The sequence below is a fragment of the Silene latifolia genome, chromosome 9 (genome assembly GCF_048544455.1).
Source record: "Silene latifolia isolate original U9 population chromosome 9, ASM4854445v1, whole genome shotgun sequence".
Classification (NCBI taxonomy): domain Eukaryota; kingdom Viridiplantae; phylum Streptophyta; class Magnoliopsida; order Caryophyllales; family Caryophyllaceae; genus Silene; species Silene latifolia.
Genome location: NC_133534.1, coordinates 26,096,526 through 26,121,253, shown reverse-complemented (window position 1 = coordinate 26,121,253; position 24,728 = coordinate 26,096,526). Strand labels below are relative to the sequence as shown.

Here is a 24,728-nt window from a genome sequence, read left to right as displayed (position 1 = left end):
GTAACTATATGCAATGGAGAAGAGTGGGATACCCTCAAATTATTCGTGTTAAATTTCCAGCAATGGTGATTTACATCAAAAACGTGTCGTTCAACAACTTATTTCCGTCCTACGGCATTCTAAAATGTTTGGATAAGAGTACAATTTTATAGTCATCCATGCGTTCTATCTCATTGCTTCAAAACTATCACGATCTGGGCAAAAGAAATAGGTGGCAAATCAAATCCCGCACAACTAGGCAAATTTCACACCCTTTTCTCAAACAGTTAAACGAATAGTACATCTCAAACAAGAATTTGTTTTTCTCAAGTTACAATTTACAGTTACATAAAATTATATCTGTATCATCTATATGGTTGGATCGTTAAATAAATTTGCAAGTCGGTGTCCCCTAATTTATATTCCCAAAATAAAATATCATCACCTCTCATCAAAAGTATCCATTTTCCCAAGGGTATTTCCGGAAACTAAAATATTCTCGCTCCTCCCACTTTTTCCCCAAATCAAATCATCAAATCAATCCACCTTCACTTTCCTCTTTCGCCGGAACCCTAGCTTTCTTCATGGATACACCTCCGGCGACTTCCGCAAATCAAGGCGATAATCCCGAGGTCGCATCGTCGTCAGATTCGCCGGAGGTGCCGATCGAGCCAGAAGCCGAGGCAGCAGCTGACGTCGCGTCACCGGCGGCGGAAACGACGGAGGCAACGACGGCGACGGCAGCTGCGGCGTATGAGGATGATGACGATGAAGAGGATGTATGTCGGATATGTAGGAATACAGGTGACGCGGATAATCCGTTGAGGTATCCATGTGCGTGTAGCGGAAGTATTAAGTATGTTCATCAAGATTGTCTTCTTCAGTGGCTTAATCATAGCAACGCTCGTCAATGCGAGGTAAATTCTTCCCGAGGTATTTTAATTAAAGGTAAATAAATGATTGGGACGGAGGGAGTAATAGCTTTAATCACATTTTTTTTTCCATGTGATTGTTACTTCCTCCGTCTCAATCATTTGTTTATCATTTTTATTGTTTGGGAGATTATTTTAATCAAAGCTAAACAAATGATTGGGACGGAGGTAGTATTATTTAGTGATGGTGAATTTATGTCATCTTTTTAGCGTGATTTTAATGATTAAGTCGTTAGCTTCTGTAGTACAAGATCATGTAGCTATGATGAAGCTGAGTCAGCTGACTAGTCAATTAGTTTATGGTAGGGTTTCGGAATTCGTGAACTTAAGAGCTGAAGCCGAACACAGAATGCTAAACTGAACATGTCTTAGCTTAGTTTTTAAGACGGAAGTCTTTTGAATCCCCCTCCTTTTATATTGTACTGGCATAGTGCCGCCTCTTACGCCAGACAACAACTAATAAAAAATGTGGAAGGTATTGCTTTTATGTACCCAAAGATTTTTGTGTTGAGGTGTAATAACTAATACAGTGGACTTAATTGTATGAAATATAGATGATTATTGTTTTAATGGCATTGTTTGGCGTTGTTTGCAGGTTTGCAAGCATCCATTTGCGTTCTCTCCTGTCTATGCTGAAGATGCTCCCTCTAGGCTTCCTTTCAGGGAGTTTGTGCTTGGGATCGGCAAGAAAACTTGTCATGTCTTGAAATTCTTTTTGCGCCTGGGTTTTGTGTTATCTGTTTGGCTATTGATTATCCCGTTCATCACTTTCTGGATTTGGCGACTGGCTTTTGTTCGCAAATTTTCTGAAGCCAATCGTTTATTTATCAGTCATATGTCTTTAACCATGATTCTCACGGACTGTCTTCATGGTTTTCTTCTATCGGCAAGCATTGTGTTTATTTTTTTGGGGGCAACATCTTTGAGAGATTACTTTAGACACATGAGAGAGTTGGGAGCGCAGGATGTTGAGAGAGAGGATGAAGGGGACCGGAATGGGGCCCGTCCAGTCAGAAGACCTGTGGTACCACCTAATAGAAATTTGGCTGTTGATGGCAATGTTGATGAAGTAGCGGGAGGTCAAGGAATTGCTGGCGCTGGTCAATTGATCAGAAGGAATGCAGAAAATGTTGCAGCTCAGTGGGAGAGGCAGGCTGCTCGTCTTGAGGCTCATGTTGAACAGATGTTTGATGGACTGGATGATGCTGATGGTGCAGAAGATGTTCCTTTTGACGAGTTGGTTGGCATGCAGGGTCCTGTTTTCCATTTGGTTGAGAATGCTTTTACTGTGAGTTTATACCTTGATTTAGCTTGTTCTATGATTCTTCAATAGCTGTAAATTCATCGGAATCCCTTCCCCATTTCCCACGCAGGATTAGATGTAGGATTGCACAGCATTTTATGATGAAGAAAAAAAAAACGTGTAGTGTGCACGGTACAAGATCATTTACGCCATCGTATTGTCAATGTAAATTGTACATCTTTTCAAAGTTGAGTAACTCCAGTATCAATATCAAAATTCGCAATAATCCTCAACCTTTCAGAAGTATATTTTTGAAGCACTTACATCTTAAGTAAAGGTTGCTGACCTTCTAGTAGACTTAAGGACCTAACAGAGCATAAAGCGTAATCTAGCAAAGTCACTACTGAAGTAGCTCTTTTATGGTACCTGTTTGAATTCTTTGTTGGTGTCCATCTTGTATGCAAATTGTGGTTTTACAATAAGTGACCCCCGAGGAACATGGAAGTTTGTGAATTATAACTTGGCTGGTTTTCCTGTCTGAAAATTCGTTTTAAGTTTTCATGTTAATTATTTGTTGTTCAGTGAGAGTGGGCTAATATGAGGTCATGACTCCTGGTACTAGTGGTCGTAGTGGAATGGTGTACCTTCTGACCATATGTGCGCTTTTCTCTTTCCATAAAAATTCTGATTGGTTTAGGCTGAGGTGCAGTATTCTGAAACCGTATGTGAAAGATGAAGACTTGTTGGTGGGTGTGTGTTAGGTGCTCTTCATGATTGTGGAATCTCTCTGTTCTAGTGTGTCTAACGTTGTCTCTGTTATCTCTATCTTATTGACTAACTTGTTCAATTTATTTTGATTGCGTGATTCGATTGCAGGTTTTGGCGAGCAACATGATCTTTCTTGGAGTAGTTATTTTTATTCCTTTTTCCCTGGGCCGGCTAATACTACACTATGCGGCATGGATAGTCACCTCTGCGACAAATCCAGTAATGTCTACAGTCATGCCTCTTAAAGAGTCCGCTCTCTATCTAGCTAACATCACCTTGAAGAATGCATTGACGGCTGTTACTAATCTGACATCCAAGTATCCGGAAAGTAGTCTTGTTAATCATGTTGGGGAAGTGATGGGCATGAATGAAAGTGCACCGAATCTTTCTTCCAACAACATAAGCTCCCCATTATCCTCGGATATTTTGGAAGGAGTGACAGCTGGAACATCCAGATTTTCTGATGTTACCACTCTGGCTGTTGGATACATGTTCATTTTCTCTCTCATCTTTCTTTACTTTGGCATTATTGCTTTCATCAAGTATACAAGAGGTGAACCCCTGACTATGGGGAGGTTCCAGTGGGTTGCTTCAATATTTGAAGCAATCCCATCTCTTTCACGGCAGTTCTTTGCGTGCATGAGACACTTGATGACCATGATTAAGGTTGCCTTTCTTTTGGTTATTGAACTTGGGGTGTTTCCGCTAATGTGCGGCTGGTGGCTGGATTTCTGCACGATAAGGATGTTTGGGAAATCGATGGCTCAAAGAGTTGAATTCTTTTCGGTTTCTCCATTGGCTAGCTCTTTGGTTCATTGGGTTGTTGGGATCTTCTACATGCTCCAAATCAGCATCTTTGTTAGCCTTCTTCGAGGGGTATGCGTACTTTTCCTTCAGATGTGTTTATTTATTTAGTCTATCAATCTCTCATCTCTTTGCTGCTGACTGTTAGGTACTGCGTACTGGTGTTCTTTACTTCCTTCGAGATCCAGCTGATCCAAACTACAATCCTTTCCGAGACCTGATTGATGATCCAGTGCATAAACATGCTCGTAGAGTTTTGCTTTCTGTTGCAGTCTATGGTAGTCTGATTGTGATGCTGGTGTTTCTGCCTGTCAAACTTGCAATGAGGATGGCACCCTCGATATTTCCCCTTGATATCTCGTAAGTTAACAGTTGATGTTATTGTGATTGATGAGGCCTGTCACCATGATTTTTAACATTTTCTCTTTGCTTTTTTTTTTTTTAGCTCATGACTTCTAATTTCTTGATGCCTAATTTGTTGTACAGGGTATCAGATCCATTTACTGAGATACCTGCAGATATACTGCTATTTCAGATATGCATTCCCTTTGCTATTGAACATTTTAAACTGAGAACAACAATCAAGTCTCTTCTCCGGTATTGGTTCACTGCTGTTGGGTGGGCACTTGGTTTGACAGAATACCTTCTTCCCCAGCCAGAAGATGCAGTTGCTCAAGATAATGGCAACGCGGATGCTGGTAGGCAGGACAGATTACGTGGTCAACCATTGGGCGGAGTTGCACAGCAGGATCAGGGTCAATTAGCGGTCCTCGCCGATGCTCAAAACGATGATTCACATGGTTCTGATTCTGACGTGACAGAAGAGTATGATGGAGACGAACAATCTGAATCAGAGTAAGTTTTAGTTTCAATGGCCAATATGGCTTATTTCCCTTCGATTACGTGTTGATGAAGTGATAGTGTTTCCTTATTTGAACATGATGGACTAAACTAAAATGGATCACTAGACTCTCTCTGCTTCTTTTACCATTAAGTACACAGTATTGATGCATTTCGCGATGCATTTTTATGTTAAGGCTACTTACATGAGTTACATCCGACCTTACCTTACCTCGCCTTAGGCAGAAGCAATTTGAACACTGGGGCAAATGGCAATGACAATTGTTTTTAACCCATACACTATCTATTTTCTCAGTTTTGGGTCTATTGAGTGCCCTAAACTTTTGCTGTAGTTTATATTGGCTTATTTTTCTCTCATTGTAAATTTACAACTTCCGTTTGAATTGGTAACAGGAGGTATAGCTTTGTGTTCCGCATTGTGATGCTCCTGGTGGTAGCATGGATGACCTTGCTTGTGTTCAATTCTGCTTTAGTAATTATACCGGTGTCGCTTGGAAGGCTAATCTTCAATTCCATCCCCCTTCTTCCAATAACACATGGCATAAAGTGCAATGGTATGTATGCTTATTAATTGATTTCTGGTCTGATTTTATAAGTTATTGTAACACATCTCATCAAGACCCATGTTGATATCTTATAGACCTTTATGCCTTCACCATTGGGAGTTACCTTATTTGGACGGTGATTGCTGGAGTGAGGTATACCATTGAACAGATCAAATCAAGGAGGGCAGCAGTTTTATTTGGCCAAATCTGGAAGTGGTTTTCAATAGTTCTGAAGAGTTCTGCACTTTTATCAATATGGGTGAGTTTTCTTTTGACTACTTGCAGAGATTGGGGGATATTTAAAGTGGAGATGGGTTGCATAAAGTTTTTATACCCCTACCACCCTATAAAAAAAAGGAACAAGATTATCATGCGATAATGTATATTTTCTCCAATCAAGGACGTGAGTTTTAGCTGTCCAGCATACTGTTTAGGGGAGGTTATCTTCTGGAAGAAGTAATTTGCTAGTCAATTTAGCTGTTTTGATGTCAATTTAGAAAAAAAAAAAAAAAAAAAAAAAAAAAAAAAAAAGGGTTTTGATGTCAAAAGCTGATAAAAGTCCTGAGGGCCAGTGAGGCGTAGTATCCATGACATGGATTTGAATTTCATCGGCATTTTAAACTGCCCTTTTATCCCTTCACAGTTTACAGTTTACAGTTTACACCAAACAAAACTTTCTGAAAGAAACTGAACTTTCTACGTCTTTGCTTTTACAAGTACAAGTAATGTTTGTCGTGGAAAATACCATGTTAGGTTTTTGCAAGCAATCTGCTGCTCATATGTAGCAAATTTTGGCATCTTTTTAAAGGAATGTATGATTACATCTGCGATTTTTATAACTAGATTTTTTGCAGATGTTATTTATTGTGTTAGGTTTTTTACCCTTCCATTGTACTCCATCTGCAGATTTTTGTCATCCCCGTCTTAATTGGGCTGCTTTTCGAGCTACTAGTTATTGTGCCTATGCGGGTGCCCGTTGATGAAAGCCCAGTTTTCCTCCTTTACCAGGATTGGGCTTTGGGGCTCATCTTTCTCAAGATATGGACAAGACTAGTAAGTGCTCTATCATCTTCTGCTACATTTGAATTGTGCTAGCTATCTCGCTTTTCACACAAATCTTAAAAAGAGGGACGGTTTCACAGTATGTGTGTTGGTCATGTGTCACAAATTACACAACAATACATTTAATCCAAGTCTTATTAACTGTTTTGCCCACAATTTCCATATGCAAAGCTTGGTTAACTGGAAGTCATTGCGGGGTTGATACTCATAACCCGAGTACGAAACCCGTTCACCTGTCAGAATTAAGTATGCCCTATGTAATCCAGTTTTATTGAGTTACTAACTTTGACGCGTTGTGCAGGTTATGTTGGATCACATGATGCCCCTAGTGGACGAGACTTGGCGGACAAAATTCGCGAGGGTGAGAGAAAACGGTTTCTCAAGGCTGCAAGGTGTGTGGGTCCTACGGGAGATAGTACTGCCGATAATAGTGAAGCTTCTAACAGCCCTTTGTGTGCCTTACGTATTAGCCCGAGGAGTATTTCCCGTCTTTGGGTACCCGTTGATAGTGAACTCAGCCGTGTACCGATTTGCGTGGTTGGGTTGCCTTTGCTTGAGTGTAGTGTTTTTCTGTGCAAAGAGATTCCATGTGTGGTTCACCAACTTACACAACTCCATTCGAGATGACCGCTACCTCATAGGACGCCGACTCCATAATTTCGGAGATCACACAGTCCAGAGAGCTGTGGAAGAAACACCAAGTTTAAATGTTCAGCGGGATGTTGGACTTGGACGGGAAGTTGACGTGGGATTGAGGCTTAGACGAGGAAACCTTATAGATGCGTAGCTTATTTGGAGTCGATATGTTGGTCTGCAGCTTATCACGAATGCTTACTTGTATGCCTGTAAAATGATGAGTTAGTTTGTGCATATAACCTGGTGTAATAGTACAACTCAGAGAGAGATGTAATCTTTTTATTGCTTTATATCACTCGTTATAATCGAATTACAGCTTTCTAGAGTCAGCCAACTTATAGCAGTGCTGGAGAATTACGGTGTTTGAAATCCCGTAAACTAGTCCCTCTTTCTTGAAGAAAAGAATAACCAATTCTTGCTCCTCTTTTCTGGAGCACCGGAGGATGGGAAATTGAAACTTTTCGAATCTTAAATTGTGTGTGTGGGTCTAATTTTGATATGTTAAATTTTCCCGATTCATAAATATCGATGATGTTTTAGTAAATATCGACGACGTTTTTCATAAAAAAGACGATAACTACCCCTACCCTCTCACTAACTAACAATCCTCTCTAATTCAAAAATCCAAACAATAACTCACCAATCTACCAATTAACCACCACCACCAACACTCCACACCACCACGCCGCCGCCACCAGCCGTCACTGCTTCCACCACCACGACAGCCACTACTTCCATCAAGTAAGTCTCAATTTTTTTAATTTTTTTTTGTTAAAGTTAGCTAAATTATTGTTTTTAATTGTTTGTTTCTCTTTCCCTTCCCTTTTTGTTGTTAATTGAATATATGACTTTAATTTTGTTTTGTAATTGAATTAGTTAGTAAATTAGGTTATGTGTTAGATTTTATTAAAATTAATTGAATTAGTTTTGAAATAGGTTAGTTTTTCTTGTAAAATTCATGTTAATTAGTTCGTATGATGTAAATTTTATTATTGTTTGTACTTAGGATGATGTTGTTTGCGAAATAGACTAGATTTTGAGTCGATTTTTGTTGTTGTTAAATCGGATTTGGGTCGATTTGGGGCAAGACCATGGCAAACGGTGGGATTTTACGTTTGGCCATGGTCTGGAACGTGGATTTCTCACGTTTGGCTGCTGTTGAACGTGGCTTTCTCACGTTTGGCCGTGGTCAAACAGTGGAAAATTTGGTTTGGCCATGGTCAAACAACGTGATTTTTCGTTTGGCCGTGGTCAAACCAAGGAATTTTACGTTTGCCCATGGTAAAAAAAAAAAAAAAAAAAAATCATTTGGTCATGGTCAAACTAGTAAAAATTACGTTTGACCATGGTCAACTGTCAGAATTTTACGTTTGGCCATGGTCAAACAAGGGGTTTTTTTGTTTAACCATGGTCAAACAAGGAGCTTTTTTGTTCGTCCGTGTTACGTTTAATTTTAAAAAAAAAAAAATCGTATTTTTTGCTATTATTTGCCGATTTTTGTTACTTTATATGTTTTTTAGTCGATTAACGTGTTTTCTAACAACTTTTATTTTCTTAATGCAAATGGCAGATCGAAATGAGAGAGGAAAGGCCATAATGCAAGCTCCGCCTCCGCCAAACGTACATGATCGTACCGTTGGGCGGGTTGTTACGGGCTTGAAGCGTCGTTTGCGTGTTAAGCAAGCCCACAAAGAGCCACCGCCACTTCGAGAGACGTCTCGAATGGTTATAATGCCTACTCCCGGTCACGTCCGTAGGGAGTTGGAGGAAGCGAGGTCACGGGAGGTTGCTGGTAGTTACCAGCATGATAGAGAAGATGAGCCGTCGGATGACGGTTCCGAGGAGGAGGAGGAGGATGCTGGAGAGTATCGGGTCCAAGAGAACCCGTCATTGCAGAGGTTGTTGAGTCTGAGGTTGGGCCGGGATAGTAGAGGACGCTATTCGAGTGTTAGAGAGACGTCCTCTAGCAGCGATAGGTCGAGGAGGCCGATGAGGGATAGTTCTTGGATCCTGAGAGAGCCCGTTCCTGGTGGTCCTAGTAACATTGCCACCCTATGAAGTTTTGGTGGACACGTTGCGTTCAACTGTTGGTCGGGCCCTAACCCAGAGAATATGAGGTCGTGGATCAAGCTCTACGAGAGGCCGAAAGCTGCGAGGGAGATTAGGGAGATATGTCTCAGTGAGGCTGTTGCCGCTAGGGTACAGGCGAGCGGGCTTGGGGTTTTGAGGGAGTGTTTTACCACCGGTTTAGACGATAACCTCATTAGTGCTTTTATCGAGAGGTGGCACCCGGATACTAACACTTTCCATATGCCTTTTGGAGAGATTAGTAGCATGCTCCATGATGTCCAGCATATTCTTGGGATACCTGTTAGTGGTGAGCGGGTGCGTGTGGACGGTTTGGCCGACGTTGATGATAGTGGTCTGAGGGGGAAGATTGCGAGGTTTTATGGAGTTTCTGAGTCCGATGTACCACCGCGCTACAAGAATGGCGGTTTACTTACATCGGACTTGAGGAATGTTGTTTACCTAGGGAACGAGCATGACTCGTTACGGGCTTACCTTTTGATTTTACTGGGTCATACTCTTTTCATGGATAAGAGTGGTGATAGGATGTCCGCTCAGTTGTTGCCCTTGTTTGATAGTCTTGATCGGGTTGGTTCCTATGCTTGGGGTGCCGCTTGTGTCAAGTGTGAGATGACTTGATTTCAACCAAGCCTTCAATAGAGAATGTGCTGACTCAACACGGGAAGTTGCCGTGTTACCAAGATGGAAGACCTCGTTTGTATAGCATAAAACGAACTTCCCTGCGTGTTCACCCCAAGCTCTCCGTATATAATCGGACATACATCGCCACTTACGACAGAAACACTCCCAAGCGTGCTGAAACGCTTCCTCGGTAACTGCATTGATCACCTTATTCCAACCGTCTTCTAGATTTGTGATGACAAATTTCTTCATACCCACAGTGCCGAATAATGTCAAGGCTTTTGCATTGATGGCTTTGTTCACATGTCATCGACACAACAAATGATCAACCCCATGAAATACTGCCGCAAGAGCGCTGATCAAACCCAATTCCTGGTCGGTGACAAAAACAGAAGGGGACGCTCCGGTGACATCTAAAATGTCAGCTAACTTCTTCAACAGCCACTTGTAATTCTCGTCAGACTCGGTAGGAATCATCGAACATGCAATTAAGAAGGACGGTCCCGTGGGTGTCACACCAACCATCTCAATGAGTGGATTCTTGTAAGTGTTGGTTTTATAAGTCGAATCCATGATGACCACATAAGGATAAGCGCGGAACAACTTAATCGCTTCAGGATGTGCCATGAAAATGTGAGTCAACTCTTTTGACTCATAATCAATCTTGTGCCAATGAACGTATTTCGCTTATATCGCTAGAGCCAACATTTGCTGAGCGGTGTTTCTTTCACCCCCTAACTTCTTTCCTAATTTTCCTTATTTCATTATATAGTTGGGTGCTTGACGGTTGAGGTTTTTCAGAGGTTCTCAATGAAGACCATTTTTAATATCCCTCGGTAGAACCCCGGCCAATGTTTGTTGCCTAACATATGCCTTCTCTTCCACGTCCAATCCCGCAAAGTACCGATCCCCGTCCTTATAAACGGCTATGTTGTGGTTGTATAGTCCAGCACCCTCGGAGGTTACAATGTTCCACACTACCGTCAGTACTTGATCATTTTTAGACACGAAATTTTGAACGGCACGAATACGAAACTTGCATGAACACTTCTGCGACCTCCTTGGCTTTTCAAGATCATCCGATTCTTTTGGTAACCCATGTCTTTTACATCGAAAATAACTTGCCAACAACCCGTTCTTTTTTCTGTTTTTAGCTCCGTTATTTGTTTTAACCAAAGCAAACCCATTCTCGAATGCGATTTTATTAGCCCAATTGAAAGCATCGTCATGCGTTTCGAAATCTATAGTAGTCTCAAACAACGGGTTGTAATCAATTGAATTCTCGCCAAAAGTCTCCCACGATTCCTGTTACAAGCAATACGGACTATAGTAAGACAATAAAAAAGATTCCTAACCTAAATAAATTAGTAAAACGAAAGAAAAACAATTTAAACCAAGTAGAAAACGAGTAATTCATGGCTAAAATACGAGACTCAACAATCAACCGTGGCCAAACATTACTTTCCAACGATCAACCATGGCCAAACAAGGAAAACCAACTTTCATCCACGGACAAACAATGAAAATCAACGTTCAACCATGGCCAAACATTGATTTCCAACGTTTGACCATTGCCAAACCATGGATTCCAACGTTTGACCATGGCCAAACCTGAAAATCCAACGTTTGGACCATGGCAAACGTGGAAATCCATCGTTTGGTCCATGGCAAACGTGCATTTCCAACTTTGGTCCATGGTTCAACTTTCGAGGGACAATTTTCAGATTTAAGCACAAAAAACAAAATCTCGCTACTACTAAGTTAATACGTAAAGTAAATCAACTATCGAATAGAATTAATGATGCGCAAAAAAAATTGAAAACTAAACAAATATTGAAGTGATTAAGTTGTTTACGTATCAGTGAATCGGGATCCGTCATATTGTTAATTGTTGTTGTTGGGTTTTTTTTTAAATTTAGTTGAATTTGAGAGGAAATTTTTTTAGAGAGAGAAAGTCAAAAGGGGAGTTATCGTCTTTTTTATGAAAAACGTCGTCGATATTTACTAAAACGTCGTCGATAATATGAAATTAACTTCATCTGTTGAGGATTCGTCGAAGACCTCTTATTTTGGAATATTTCGTGCAATTGAATTTGATTAGGTCCAATTGTTGTGGATTCAGTCTGATTTTGGTGCGTCTATACCGTTTTCCTAAAACTTGTTTATTTTGGGGGTTCATCTTGGTTTCTTGGTGGTGTTTATGTGTTTGATTCAAACTAGTCACATTTCAAGTTGTGTATTACTCTCTCTCATCCAAACCAAAGGTAACACTTGCTTTTTGGTACTATTCATGGTCGTAGGAAATTTTTGATATTATCCTTAATCTATAAGACAAAATATAATCATGCGAGATTTTATTTGATTTATCGTTATGAATGCTAAGAATATCAAATTTTTATAATTTTTAATAATGCACAACTAAAGATAATCACGTTGCAAAACGTGTCTCGGCAAGTGTGATAAAGCAACTGTTACCTTTGGTTTGGATGGAGGGAGTATTAAGTTGCCAAAAAAAAAAACAGAGAAAGAAGTAAGTTGTGTATTAGTTTGAACAGTAGGTCTCCCTTGCGACGGGTCGGATATTGCGACGGGTATTATGTGAGTGGAAATGGGTAGAGGGGACAAGGTGGCACCCACCCTATGTGCTTTGTCTCTCACCCTTATGGGTTCTTTGTGAGACGATATGGTATCCGTCGCAAGTTTGCGACGGATACCCTTCGTCATAATGGAGAATTTGTGTAGTTTGAAATCATAAAAATATAGGTAAAAATATTCATGAGCCACCAATTTCTCTCGCAATAAGATTAAAATGAGTCAAATACATTTCACTTGCATAGATAAAGTTTTTAAGACGAGTTTTTTTTGTTGATATCTAGGCATTTTATTTTTGTCTTAACTATAAAAGTGGTAATTATTTCACGCGTCTTAAACTTAAGATGGATAATGTCCGTTTTAAATCAAAATTTGTATTTCATCAAATTCAATTTCATCAAACTAAAACAGGGTATTCGTTAAACTACAGAATTTTATGCGTCAAACTTAAGCGTCATATTTTTCAAGTGAACCATCGTAGTGCTAAGTTCAATGAATATGATTCTTATATGGGGTTGAGTTAGACGTATGTGTCGAGTATATTATGATGCTTGAGTTTGATGGAAAGTGCCTTACACCATCCCCAACGGAGATCGGGTTGTCACTTGTCAAGCTCGAGCTGGCGAGCATATCTATAGTGTGAACGACGGCACTGTTCTTCTCTTCTTCAAGAGGCTCTTACTGGAGTGTCTTTTTCTCGTTTAGTTTTTAGTCAACTTTGATTTTCGAAATTTATTCTTTTGTTACAAAAAAAAAAAAAAAAAAAAAAAAAAAAAAAAAAAAAAAAACTTTTTCGAGTGGACCATCTCCCTCTGGAGTGTCTTTTTTTCGTTCATATAGAACTCACTTTATAGAGGATGAGAAAGTAAGAAATTAAGTCTCTTTAAGAATAAATAAAATTCATATATATTCCAAATTATTAGAGCAAATAAATTGGTCGTTTTTAAGTGATGGCAGTGACAACCAAACCAGACAGGTGTATCAAATTGCCCTCGTAAAATATTCTTTTTATCCCAATCATTTCTTTACTTTTTTATTTGGAGTAATATTAAAGAAACCCGCTACATTCCTCTTCATTAGTCTTCGGTCAGGGAGGACAATTTTCATCTCTCCCCATTGTAGCAAATCTTCCTTCCATATTTTTTTCTTCTTCTTCGACTTGCATTTTTGTCAACCTATGGGGTGGTACTCTTAAGTCTTAATTAAAATATGAGAGTTTAGTGTAGGCACGAAGCAAGCTCCTAAAAAGGTGATAAGTTCACAAAAGATGTAATTTAGAGGTTAAAACTTAGGGAGTGTGGTTGGGGTGGAATGGATTTAATCTATTCTAATGTTTGATTGAGTCATTTTGGAATGGAGTTAGAATCCGGATGAATTCTAAATCCATTCCAACCCCCTCTAATCTCATACCTAACTCTTACCACAAGATTCTAACTCCGTTCCATTATGTTTGACATTTCATTTCATTCCAAGGTTCAACCAAACAATATAAACCAAGTATGGGATTTAGAATCCATTCCATAATGGTATCACATTCTAATCAATTCCATTCCTTCCCCTCGAACCAAACGTCCCCTTAAATCTTTTGGGATCTTTTGGGGTTATTTGGCTGGCGTAGTATACATGATTTAAAGGTTACCACATATACGCAAAGGTCTACTTGGTGCCACATCTAATAAAAAGTAGCAAATGAACGGTGCAGGAAGTGCGTGGTATAAGTTTACACTTAGGCCTTGTTTGGATAGAGGGATTTGGAAGGAAAGGGAAGGGAGGGATTTGGAAGGAGGCAATATCCATTGTTTGGATAGCAAAATAGGGGTGGAGGGATTTGGAGGGGAGGGATAATGGATCCCTCCATTTCCTGCCTCCAAGCCAAAATGTTTCCCCTCCAATATAGGCAAGATTTGGAGGGAAAACTCCACCTCTCCATTCTCCCTCCCCTTCCCTTCTCTCCCTTTCCCTCCCTTCCATTCCCCTCCCTTCCCTTTCCCTCCACTTTTGTTATCCAAACATACCCTTAAGTGCAGACGAATCATATTTCGAGTCAAATGAGGTATTTCTGATCAAGTTTGTTATGCCAGGCCTATGGACATATCCCATACCATTAGGTAACTAGAGTTATCATTCTAATTACCGTTGGGTAATTGGAATTTCAATTAGATTTCCCACCTTGACCTTCTAGCTGACGAGAAATCTTCGGCGTCATAACTCATAAACTAGAAAAGGAGAATAAATAACTGAACAGACAGGAAATGCAAACGAAAAAGATATCCATCAAAGTTTCAAATCAAACTCCATTAACCAAATCCACGTCTCGAGCAAATAGTAAAACAACACGAGCAAATTGTCTAGAAATCCAAATCCATAACAAGTTCAAGATTCAGCATTAGGTGCAAAACCCTCAGTCAGGGTAGGTTGTCAGTTGTCACCAAGTGACATACCAGCAAGTTGATCAGCGGCATCACCAGTTGGCGGAGCGACACTCCTCAACACTTCCATAGCCTCGGCTACCTTGGCCTTCAAGGCATCTGGAGACTCGAGCAAATGCAGTACCTCCGGCTGGTCCATCTCTAGCAGCATTCCTGTCACTTTCGCTGCCATTTCTGGTTCCAGTTGTTCCACCTGGGGAAATAGGTTCTCTCCCAACAGCTGAACATTTGCAACATTTACACGGGTTATAATCTAAATTCTAAAATACAGCTAACTACGATGGGAATACCTTGAGACCATCTTACCATACAGTCGAGAAATTAGCTGTATTTTTTTAAAAAAAAATTCACACTTAACCTACAAGTCTCACGTGTAAGAGTGAGACCAGACCACCTCATAAATCCTCATTTATAATATGTATTCATCAGAATTATAGGGTCAATCATCAATTGCTTGGTCCCACACGCAAGACACGGTCTTATCTATGTCATTTGGTGGAACAATGAAACATTTAATATTACATGTAAGAGGAAGGGCGTGTGAAAAAGCACTAACCAGCCTCTGTTGCTCAGGAGTAGCATTAGCAAGCAGGGTGGCCAAGGTGGCAACAGGGATTGTAGGAGATAACGGGATGCCACCAGGGAGCACACCTCCAGTGACACCTGGGAAAGGAGCATCTCGCGGACCACGTGCTGGAGGGTAGCGGTAAGGTCCTCTCGGCTGCATCTACAAAAATGAAATTAAGACCGTCATTAAAAAAATGTGTGACCACCAAAAACACCTATTTCCCTATGAGACATCCCCAAGATAAAACGACTGGCCTGCTGTAAACAATATCAATTTATAGGGTTATTTCATGAGAATAATCCATCCTATACCCTCTCTCCTTAGATTAATCTATCCTCGTGTTTAACTGAGAATAATCTTATCTTTGACGTCATTTAACTTATCGTAGACCAATAGCCGGTTACCTAGACAACCGGTTTCCTTTATAATTAACCTTTAATCATCCTTCACTTTATTTCCCCAAAACTCTCTCCAACTCCATTGACCACAACAGCCACCCCACACTCCCACCAGTCACCACCAACTACAACACCCACCAGCGACAACAGCAAACCGCACACTCCCACCACTGACTACTACACCCACCACCCACAACACCAAACCGCACACTCCTACCACCCACCACCTACAACACCAACCGCACACTCCCTCTACCCGACAACACCGCTTCACTTTATTTCCCCAAAATTGGATTTGGTTTATTTAGGCTTAATTTGGATGGATTTTTTTCGAATTTCTGGGCTTGATTTTAAAAGAATTTGTGTGATGAGGCTTAGTATCTCCGGGAAGATTCAAGTGCTCAAGGATTTCGAATTTCTGGGCTTCACTTTATTTCCCGTCAGATCTGTTTTTTTTTTTAATTGTGTCAATGTTTACGGTTGTTGGTGATGTGGTGGTTGTGTGGGGTGGTGGTGGTTGAATTGAAGAAATGAAAATTGAAGAATTGAATAAGAAGAAATGATGCGTAATTGAAGAAATGAAGAATTAACAACCACATGGTCACTTGTGTAGAAAACGGTAGTATCAGGTAAGAAATGAGGCTGGTCTACTGGAGTATAAGTTAAAGGACGTCAAAGATGAGATTATTCTCAGTTTAAACACGAGGATAGATTAATTTGAGAAGAGGGGGCATAGGATGGATTATTCCCATGAAATAACCCTTTAATATAAGACCACAATCAATCAACTTAATAAAATATAAGACCAAACTCAAACAACTTAACCAACTGACATCCTCATCCATCCATGAACCTACTAAAGACAAGAAATAACTACCGATAAATACTTGCAATTCTGTATTATCCAATTTTATTTTGACAAGTCTCTTATTTATACTAACCAACACATATTATGTCAAGAATTACTCAAGAGTATGTATATCATCAAATAACTACCTGTTGCTGCATCATAGGCCTGGGCTGCTGATTTTGCTGACCTGGAGCACCGCTGCGCCTACCACCGGGGCGTGGCCCTTGCTGAATCATTGGCATATAAAAATTTGGGATAGGAGCACCACCCCTTATACCTGGCATCAACTGGTGCTGATATCCAAATGGAGGCTGACCATGTTGATAATAAATTGGTAAGTAAAGAGGATATCATTCGGAAAGAAGTAGCAACACAGCATTCGGAATTACCAAAATTGGAGAACAGTATCTTAGCCCTCTTTTAAATGGCAAGTGTTATCACAAGAATATCCAACGAGACACTTTCATTCAATTCCCCATTCTCAAAGTTACTCCATCTATATTGAATTAATAAGCCCCATTTATCTAAATGAGGAGAATAATAATTTCACTTCTAAAATGGACGGAGTAATAAATTTAATAAGATACAGATTATATGGTAACATGATTTCGTTATTTTAGAACATCACATCAAGAATCTTATTTGAGAGAAAAAATACAATCTAAACACAAGTCACTTAAGCAACAACAACCAGAATGCTCATTGTTTCTCTATATTATCCCGATTAGGATGATGGACCAAAGCATTGACCCTTTTTTTTCAGAGAGACCGCAGCAGATTTGTACAACCTACAATTTTATAATTATAGACAATAGAAATTTGACAAAGGCACTGTCTTAAAACTTAAAAGGTCGAGCTGTACAAAACCTTTCCCTTAAGTTTAAAAAGAAGCCCAAATATCTTTACATGGGTACCCCCAATGCCTCAATAGCTCCTGCAATTTTTGCAGGGTGAGGAGGTCGGATTTACGCGGCCTTATCCATGTGTTAGCAACACAAAGGGTTGTTTCCGAATGACCAACGATGAAAATTGCATCGAGAACTACATTGAACGACCGCTACTACACAAGAGAAAGAAGCGCAACCACTTTTGTTAGCCATTTTTATTAGTTCCCTCATAATCCGGAACCAAAGAGTAATGAGTCTTTGGCTCCATTGGAATTTGGAAATATGGAACGCGGCAATTTTGAAGGAAGGAGTATCCAGCAATTCTAATTTTTTTTTTTCAATACATATTAGTTTGCAAACTACCAACAAGAACAAAACACCGACCAACATAATTGTGGAGAAATAATACGTTAAAATCATTTGAAAATGGCAGTCAAACAAAAATCAACAAGGTCAGATATACGTAGTAATAAGTCAAGCGTGTCAAAGAAGAAGAAGCAAATACCTCTAAGTTACGAAAAGACAGGGGCTAGAGGGAGGGGGGAGAGGGAGAGAGAACACGAAGGCACAAACTAACAATGATAAGAGTACCAGGGCGCGCCTTTTAACGCCAAACTCAGTTGTTAACATTAGATGAAATAGATGGACCCATGGACAATAATAGCAGGGTATTCCTCAATCTGACCAAGTAAAATCAGAAAACAAATCCAGCGGATATTCAACCAAAAGAGAGGTATAAACCTTGATACTCAATTTTTTTATGGAAGTCTTTCTCACATTTCGAGACACTCACTTGTCTCTTCAGTCTCTCTCAAATATATGAGAAAATATTATGAAATGTATACTACTCTATAATTATATGAAGGTACTTCTTTCGGGAGAAATTTAATGGTTAATATTTTATAATTTTTGGACAAATATATTTTCGTAAATAAAAAAGTCTTGACTCAAATGGAAAAAAATAGTCAAATATAAAAAAAAAGAGGGACTACGCACGCACCTACTACCTTAACGCTTAAAGAAATATATTAGAAAAGTAAAATGGGTATTAATAGCTAGATTTTTTTGGATAACAAGATCAAATATATCAACGATGACTTTCCGAGGGCGGGGCTAAATTTTTCCCATGAATGAAAAAACACAACACTTTCTTGGACCAACAAGCAAAACAAGTCGGTGGGATTATTCAATTCAGTTTTGGATCATGTTAAAACGGATCGGTGCCATTCAGGTTAACCTTAATTTTGATTTCATTTGAGTTCATTTCGGCTAGCCATCTTAATCGATTTGTGCTATTTCGGGTACGGTGCGGATCAAGGCGGGTCAATAATGGATGAGGTTAGTGTCCAGTCCTGATATTATTGACTTTGGTGTCCATTATTTAGCTTAATTTTCATAACTTTTTTCATCACGATCGTAATAATTCAAAGTATAATCACTAAAAAATTAATGAAAAAACTCATGAAGTTGAGTGCTTTTTTGAGAAAATAAGATTCTTTTAATTCAGGTCGGTTAATCAACTCAAATAGAATTGATTCAGGTTCAGGTATATTCCGCGCTTGTAGAATTCGATTCAATTTTGATTCAATTCAAATTGAAATGGGTATATTTCCTATCTTTCACGGGTACGTAGAATTCAGTTCAATTTCGATTTGATTCGGATGGAAATGGGTTCGGGTAACACTTGAGGTTACTCATATCAAATCTACGATCGGATATCAATTCAGATATTTCAATCGGATTTCGGGTTCGGGTTTATTTTGTCAGGTCTACCAACAACATAGATATGTTACCAAAATCACAGCCCATGAACATAATAACCACTATGAAATTTACAGTACTGAATGGTGGATGGAAATCTTACCATAACACGATAAGTTCAAAGTAGGAATCTTTCAAATTAAGAAACTCGGTGAAAAATATACTAAAATTAATCATTACCTGTGCTAGTATGCTACCAGGCGGCACTTGGCCGTAATACTGTCCAAGCCCTGCACCTCCAGGAGGGTACATAGGCATTCTAGGACCAACAGTCGGAGGAATAGCAACAGGGCGCATTTGAGAGAACTGGGCCTGGGTAAAAACAACAGTTATCGACTTGAAAATGAAGACAACCTCCCCGTTTTACATAGAAAGTTTCAGCTTTTATTTAAAACAATCCACAAAAATTCGCCTATGCGAGTTTCATGTACAATGTCTACATTAACCACAGAATGCTGAAAGAAGTATTTGCTGTGTAATCATAAAAGTTGAAATAAATGGCAAATAACAGAGCAAGAATTCATGAAATTCAAGAATTCAGAAACTTACAAATTATAAAGAATTCATAAAGTGTTTTTTCAAAGTGTTAAAAACCTTACAGAATTTTTGAAAACGGAACCCAATGGATGAATGAATAATTCAACAACTGATTGGAAATAAATGAGAAAAACATACTCTGTATACATAAAATTTGCAAATTATAAGAGCATATATGGCACAACTCAATACCTGTAGCCTTGCCCTCCGATCTTCCTTACGTTGTGCCAGTGCAACATAAAGAGGTTTGCTAACAATTATCTTGCCACTCATTTCCGTAAGCTATTATATAACAAACATGATGAGAAAGTTAATTACCAATGCATCGCAATACTTTATGAAAAAGAGGCCAGGCCATATATCAACTTACAGCTCGAGATGCCTCTTCAGGAGTCGAAAAAGCAACAAAGCCCGATCCTTTGCTTACACCACTAGGGTCACGCATAACCTGCAAAAATTATGCATCAGACAAGGAATGAGCAATCACGGGACAAACTATGCAAACAGCAATTCGATTGTCCTGCTTAATTATTTAAAAATTAGTTACTACAAGGATTTAAATAACTAACCTTGCAAGAATTGACCGTGCCAAATTGAGAAAATAATTCTTTAAGCTTCTCCTCGTCAATGGTATCATCCAAGTTCTTAATATAGAGGTTAGTGCCTTGATATTTGTCTTCCACCTCCTTCATATTCTGCTCAAATCGTTGCTTCAACTCAGCTTCCCTTTCAGATTTCTTTTGTGCTTTACCAACATACCACTCCTTATCATCAAACTTCTTCCCATTTAGAGCATCAACCGCGTTAGCAGCATTATCTGCATTTTCGAAGTTCACAAAGCCAAAGCACTTTGATGTTCCATCCATATCACGCATCACAACAGCACTTGTGATTTTCCCAAATTGACCAAAAGTTTTTGCTAAATCATCATCAGTCACTGTCTCGGAAAGATTCTTCACAAACACATTGGTGAACCTAGTTTTGTCGACGGTATTTTCTCTTTCTTGCCTACGCACAAAAGGGCCCACATACACTTGTTTATCATTCAATAGCATCCCATTTAGCTTTTCTATGGCTTTTTGGGCAGACTCATCGCTCTCATACTGAACAAAGCCGTATCCTTTTGATTGCCCAAAAGGATCCGTAGCAACCTTACATGAAAGGATAGTCCCAAAAGTAGAGAATGTATCGTGCAAGGCTTTGTTGTCGATGGACTTGTCCAAGTTCTGTTAAAGTAAAGGTAAACAGATAAACTAAAAGAAAAGACAAATATACAATTGAACTAATATATGCAAAACAATACAGAATGAAGAAGACCACAAACATGAAATGCTGGAGAAGATGAAGGAACTGATACCTTGATGAAAATGTTTCCAGCTCCACTCTTCCGAACACTGGGGTCCCGATGAGAGTACATAATCCTGATAGGTTTGCTATTGAGAGGGGTAAAATTCAGCAGTTCTATGGCTCTCTCAGCTATAAACAATCAGTAGATATTAGAATGTCAACAAAAATATATTCTAAAAATACAATATATCCCACAATTAATGCCCCTTGGGCAAGAATCCTCATCCAGGCAATCAGGAACATTAAAAAAAAAAAAAAAAGCAATATCGTGCATGAAAATAATTTTAAAAGTCCATTGATTATGATTTCATTTGACCATCATAGAAAACAAAAGCAAAACCTTTATTAGAAAAAAAAATACCGCTCACACAACTAGTAGAACATATAAGCATACAGCACACATTAACAGTAGTCTAAGTATAAATACCCAACCCATTGTGGCAAATTAAGTTGGGGTTCACACGAAGACCCCAACCTGTGCTACATCCTCCAATAACGAGTCCCTTTAAGAAGGAAGTTACTCCAAAAAGTAGCATATCAAAGTACGAGAGATAAGACATTCAATTAAGTTTACTATCTAGCCGTAACTTCTCTATCTAATAGTTACTCATTATTCACTTTGTATTCAGAGTTAGCAAAAATGAAAGCTAGGAGACCAAAAGCACCATAATAGCACATTGGTCCTCAGGTCTTAGCGGCTTAACAATACTAGTTGAACGTTCAATTAAAAAACACCTTATATAATCGTATCTTCAGGAAGCTAAGATTGATTCACATCCACCAGAAATAATCGTATCTTCAGGAAGCTAAGATTGATTCACATCCACCCGAAATATTCAGTATCTTAAAACTCATTATGAAATGCTAAAAGATGACACTTTGTAATATGAGGATAGTGTCAAAAGGCCAAGATTTTCCCTAAACAGTGGTAAACAAAAATCATATATGAAGGACGTACATAAGTTTGCCACATGTGCAACACAATAATGAGCGTCATCAACCAGTAATGCAATAAATAAATAAATACTGCCATCAATATTCCAAAAAACATACGAGTACAATAAATTCCTGATTACTTATACAACAAATGCAAGAATTTCCAAATGAAGGCCAAAAGTTTCTTCCCTAGTTATCTCCTTCTATACGCTATCTAAGCGTACCCCTCGACTCTATCCTTAAAACCTACCCACATTTCAGACAAGATGATAGAAACAGCAAACTTATCACTGCTTCTGTATTTAATGATTTGGAGTTAACAGCCAATTTATGCCTTCACTAAAGATTTAGAAAGGGGAAAAAAAAAAAAAACTACGAAGATATTGCTCATAGCATATGTTTTCTTTTCCCATGCAATAGATCAATCACTTAGCGTCCTCACAAAGTAACTCCAAAAACTATCACGTCACCTCTCAATAATATAGAAAATCTTCAAATCGCCATTCAGCAACTCCGAATTTTACTTCCAGGGATGAAAAAATTAAGATAGTGAAAACAGATGAAAAGTCATTAAATTCATGTCTTCACTTTTCCATTCAATTGCCTTTCATAAACTATAAGCCCCTCGCCCAAAACCACTAAAAGTCCTCTCAAAATAACTCCAAAAACTATCACATCACCTCCAAAGAATAGAGATAAACTTCACATCATCACTAAAGGAGTCTGTTTTCTACTTCCAGAGATGAAAAACCTCAGATAGCGAAACCCAGATGAGAAGCCATTAGATGCTTAACTTCACTCGTTCCATTCAATTACAATCATTAAACATAAAACCCTCACCCAAAATCTTACCCAACAATGCCTAGAACTCACACATGGAAAACCAACCAACACTTCTCTAAATTATCAGTCACATAAGAATTTATGACCTGATATAACCCTTCGCGCCACGGTAACCATAGCATCGACTGATAATCAAACTAACAGAGCAGCAAGTCAGAACAAACATCCATAAAATTCACGAATGGAAAGTGACAACCAACCAAACAGTATCACCTACATCATACATTGAACTTGAGATATAGCACAAGGAACAAAAACAACCTACTTTAGCGAAAAACGACAGATTTCAAGAGAAACAAACAAACATACCTACAAAACTAACCCTTCAAATGGGCAGTGAAAAATGCTTTAAAAGACATCATTTCATTCACCCATACGACATAATCATATTATACTCCCTCCGTCCAAATCTTTTGCTTAAGATAAAACTAAATCCAATAGTTTACCATTTTTATTCTTTGCGAGAGGTATTAGAATCAAAGTTAAACAAATGACTGGGATGGAGGGAGTAACTTAAACCGCCAACATAATAAACCATCTAAATTCTCTAAAACAAATACAATTACATAGATTTCACACAAAGGCAGTGAAGACAACAAAAAAAATCCTCCAACATAACAGTCTGCAAAAATAAATAATCATAAACCATAAGTCAACCAAAAAATCATAAAATCATAAAATTAATAGAAGTAACAGTAAATTAAAAACATCAAACATCAAATTGACCAGTAATTCTTGTGTGAGACGGTCCCATTATCTAAAAAGACAACTCATTTATTAGCACTAAGTGCACAAACTTTTTATAAAAATGGACAGTCTCATGAGACCGTCTTATTCTAGAATTTGTGCAAACGGAAATATGTTTAAAAAAACCCAAAAAAGCGAATAAATTGACTTAAAAATGAGAATTAAAAAAAAAAGTAATATACCATGTTGAGGATTAGCGAAATTAACGTAACCATAACCAAGCGAACGACGGGAAGTCAAATCCCGACAAACCCTAACAGAAACCACTTCACCAATTTGCGAAAACGTATCATACATTTGCGAATCCGTCACGTTCATCTCCAAATCTCCCACATACAACGACGTGGCTGCAGCCGCCGCCGCCGCCGCTGCTGCTTCACCGCCGTCAACCGCCACACCATTCGTCGGAATTTGCGCCATTACAAAAACCTTGACTTTTTTTGCTTACAAAAATTAAAAGGGTTTTATTTTATTGGGTTTTTCTTTTTCTTTTTTTTGGGTTTTTTTTATGACCCACTTCCCTCTCCTCTAATTATTATATATAATAATAAAAAAAGACGTTATTTTTTATTTTTGGAAATTTTGGATTTTTTTCTGAAATTTGTTTCTTTTTTTGTGGGTTTTTTTAAAATTTATTTTTATGGAAAGAGTAAAGAGAGGAGAGGGAAGGGTAAAATAGGAAAGAGATAAAAAGTGGGTTGTAACCTCGCCGGAGAAAGGTGGTCGCCGCCGTACACGGTGGCGGAGACGGATAGGATAGAGAAAGTAAGAAGGAGAGAGAAAGTAAGAGGAGAAGAATATGGAAGTTGTGTTTTTGTTTTGTGGGTTAAGTAGTGTAATAAAACAAGGGTTTTTAATGGATGGAGTTATATGGACCGTTGGATTAATATTTGAGATTGATTTTAAGCCGTTGATTTGAGTATGTTACTTGGACAAACAATCAAGTCATTGCCGTTTCGTTGATTGTTGGATTTTAATTTATTTATTTTTTTAAGTTGATTCTGGTAATTTGAAGCATTGAAAATTTCTACCAAAAAAAAATAAAAAAATTGAAGAGATAATCTCATGATTCTCATCGGTTGGTGAGATATATTATTGGTCACAATTGGTTTTCCTTGTGACGGGTTATCATTTGTGTCGGATATTTTGTGAGTTAAAATGGTAACAAAATGGGTTAGTGGAGAAAGGGGACCACATAAATAGTGTTGCAGAGAGAAAAAAAGTGGGTACTTTGTGAGGTAAAATGGTATCCGTCAGTCAAGAGTGACGGATATGTGCCGTCACAAACAAGAAT

General features: G+C 38.6%; 2 protein-coding genes across 2 annotated transcripts; one reads left to right on the top strand and one right to left on the bottom strand.

Moving 5' to 3' along the window:
* The first annotated feature begins 25 nt into the window (after nt 1-25).
* Nucleotides 26-7,157, top strand: LOC141599438 (putative E3 ubiquitin ligase SUD1). Its single transcript, XM_074419437.1, has 9 exons — nt 26-896; nt 1,507-2,199; nt 3,031-3,798; nt 3,875-4,086; nt 4,213-4,581; nt 4,981-5,141; nt 5,228-5,391; nt 6,039-6,185; nt 6,496-7,157. The coding sequence occupies exons 1-9, from the start codon at nt 564-566 to the stop codon at nt 6,979-6,981; spliced, it is 3,333 nt and encodes a 1,110-aa protein (XP_074275538.1). The 5' UTR covers nt 26-563; the 3' UTR covers nt 6,982-7,157.
* A 7,227-nt stretch (nt 7,158-14,384) lies between these two features.
* LOC141599437 (polyadenylate-binding protein 2-like) lies at nt 14,385-24,493 on the bottom strand. Its single transcript, XM_074419436.1, has 9 exons — nt 23,617-24,493; nt 20,919-21,037; nt 20,131-20,787; nt 19,932-20,009; nt 19,754-19,843; nt 19,205-19,336; nt 16,523-16,687; nt 15,117-15,287; nt 14,385-14,780 (listed from the first exon to the last, which is right to left on the bottom strand). Exons 1-9 carry the CDS (start codon nt 23,852-23,854, stop codon nt 14,550-14,552), a joined length of 1,881 nt encoding a protein of 626 aa, XP_074275537.1. The 5' UTR covers nt 23,855-24,493; the 3' UTR covers nt 14,385-14,549.
* Between the last annotated feature and the right edge of the window lie 235 nt (nt 24,494-24,728).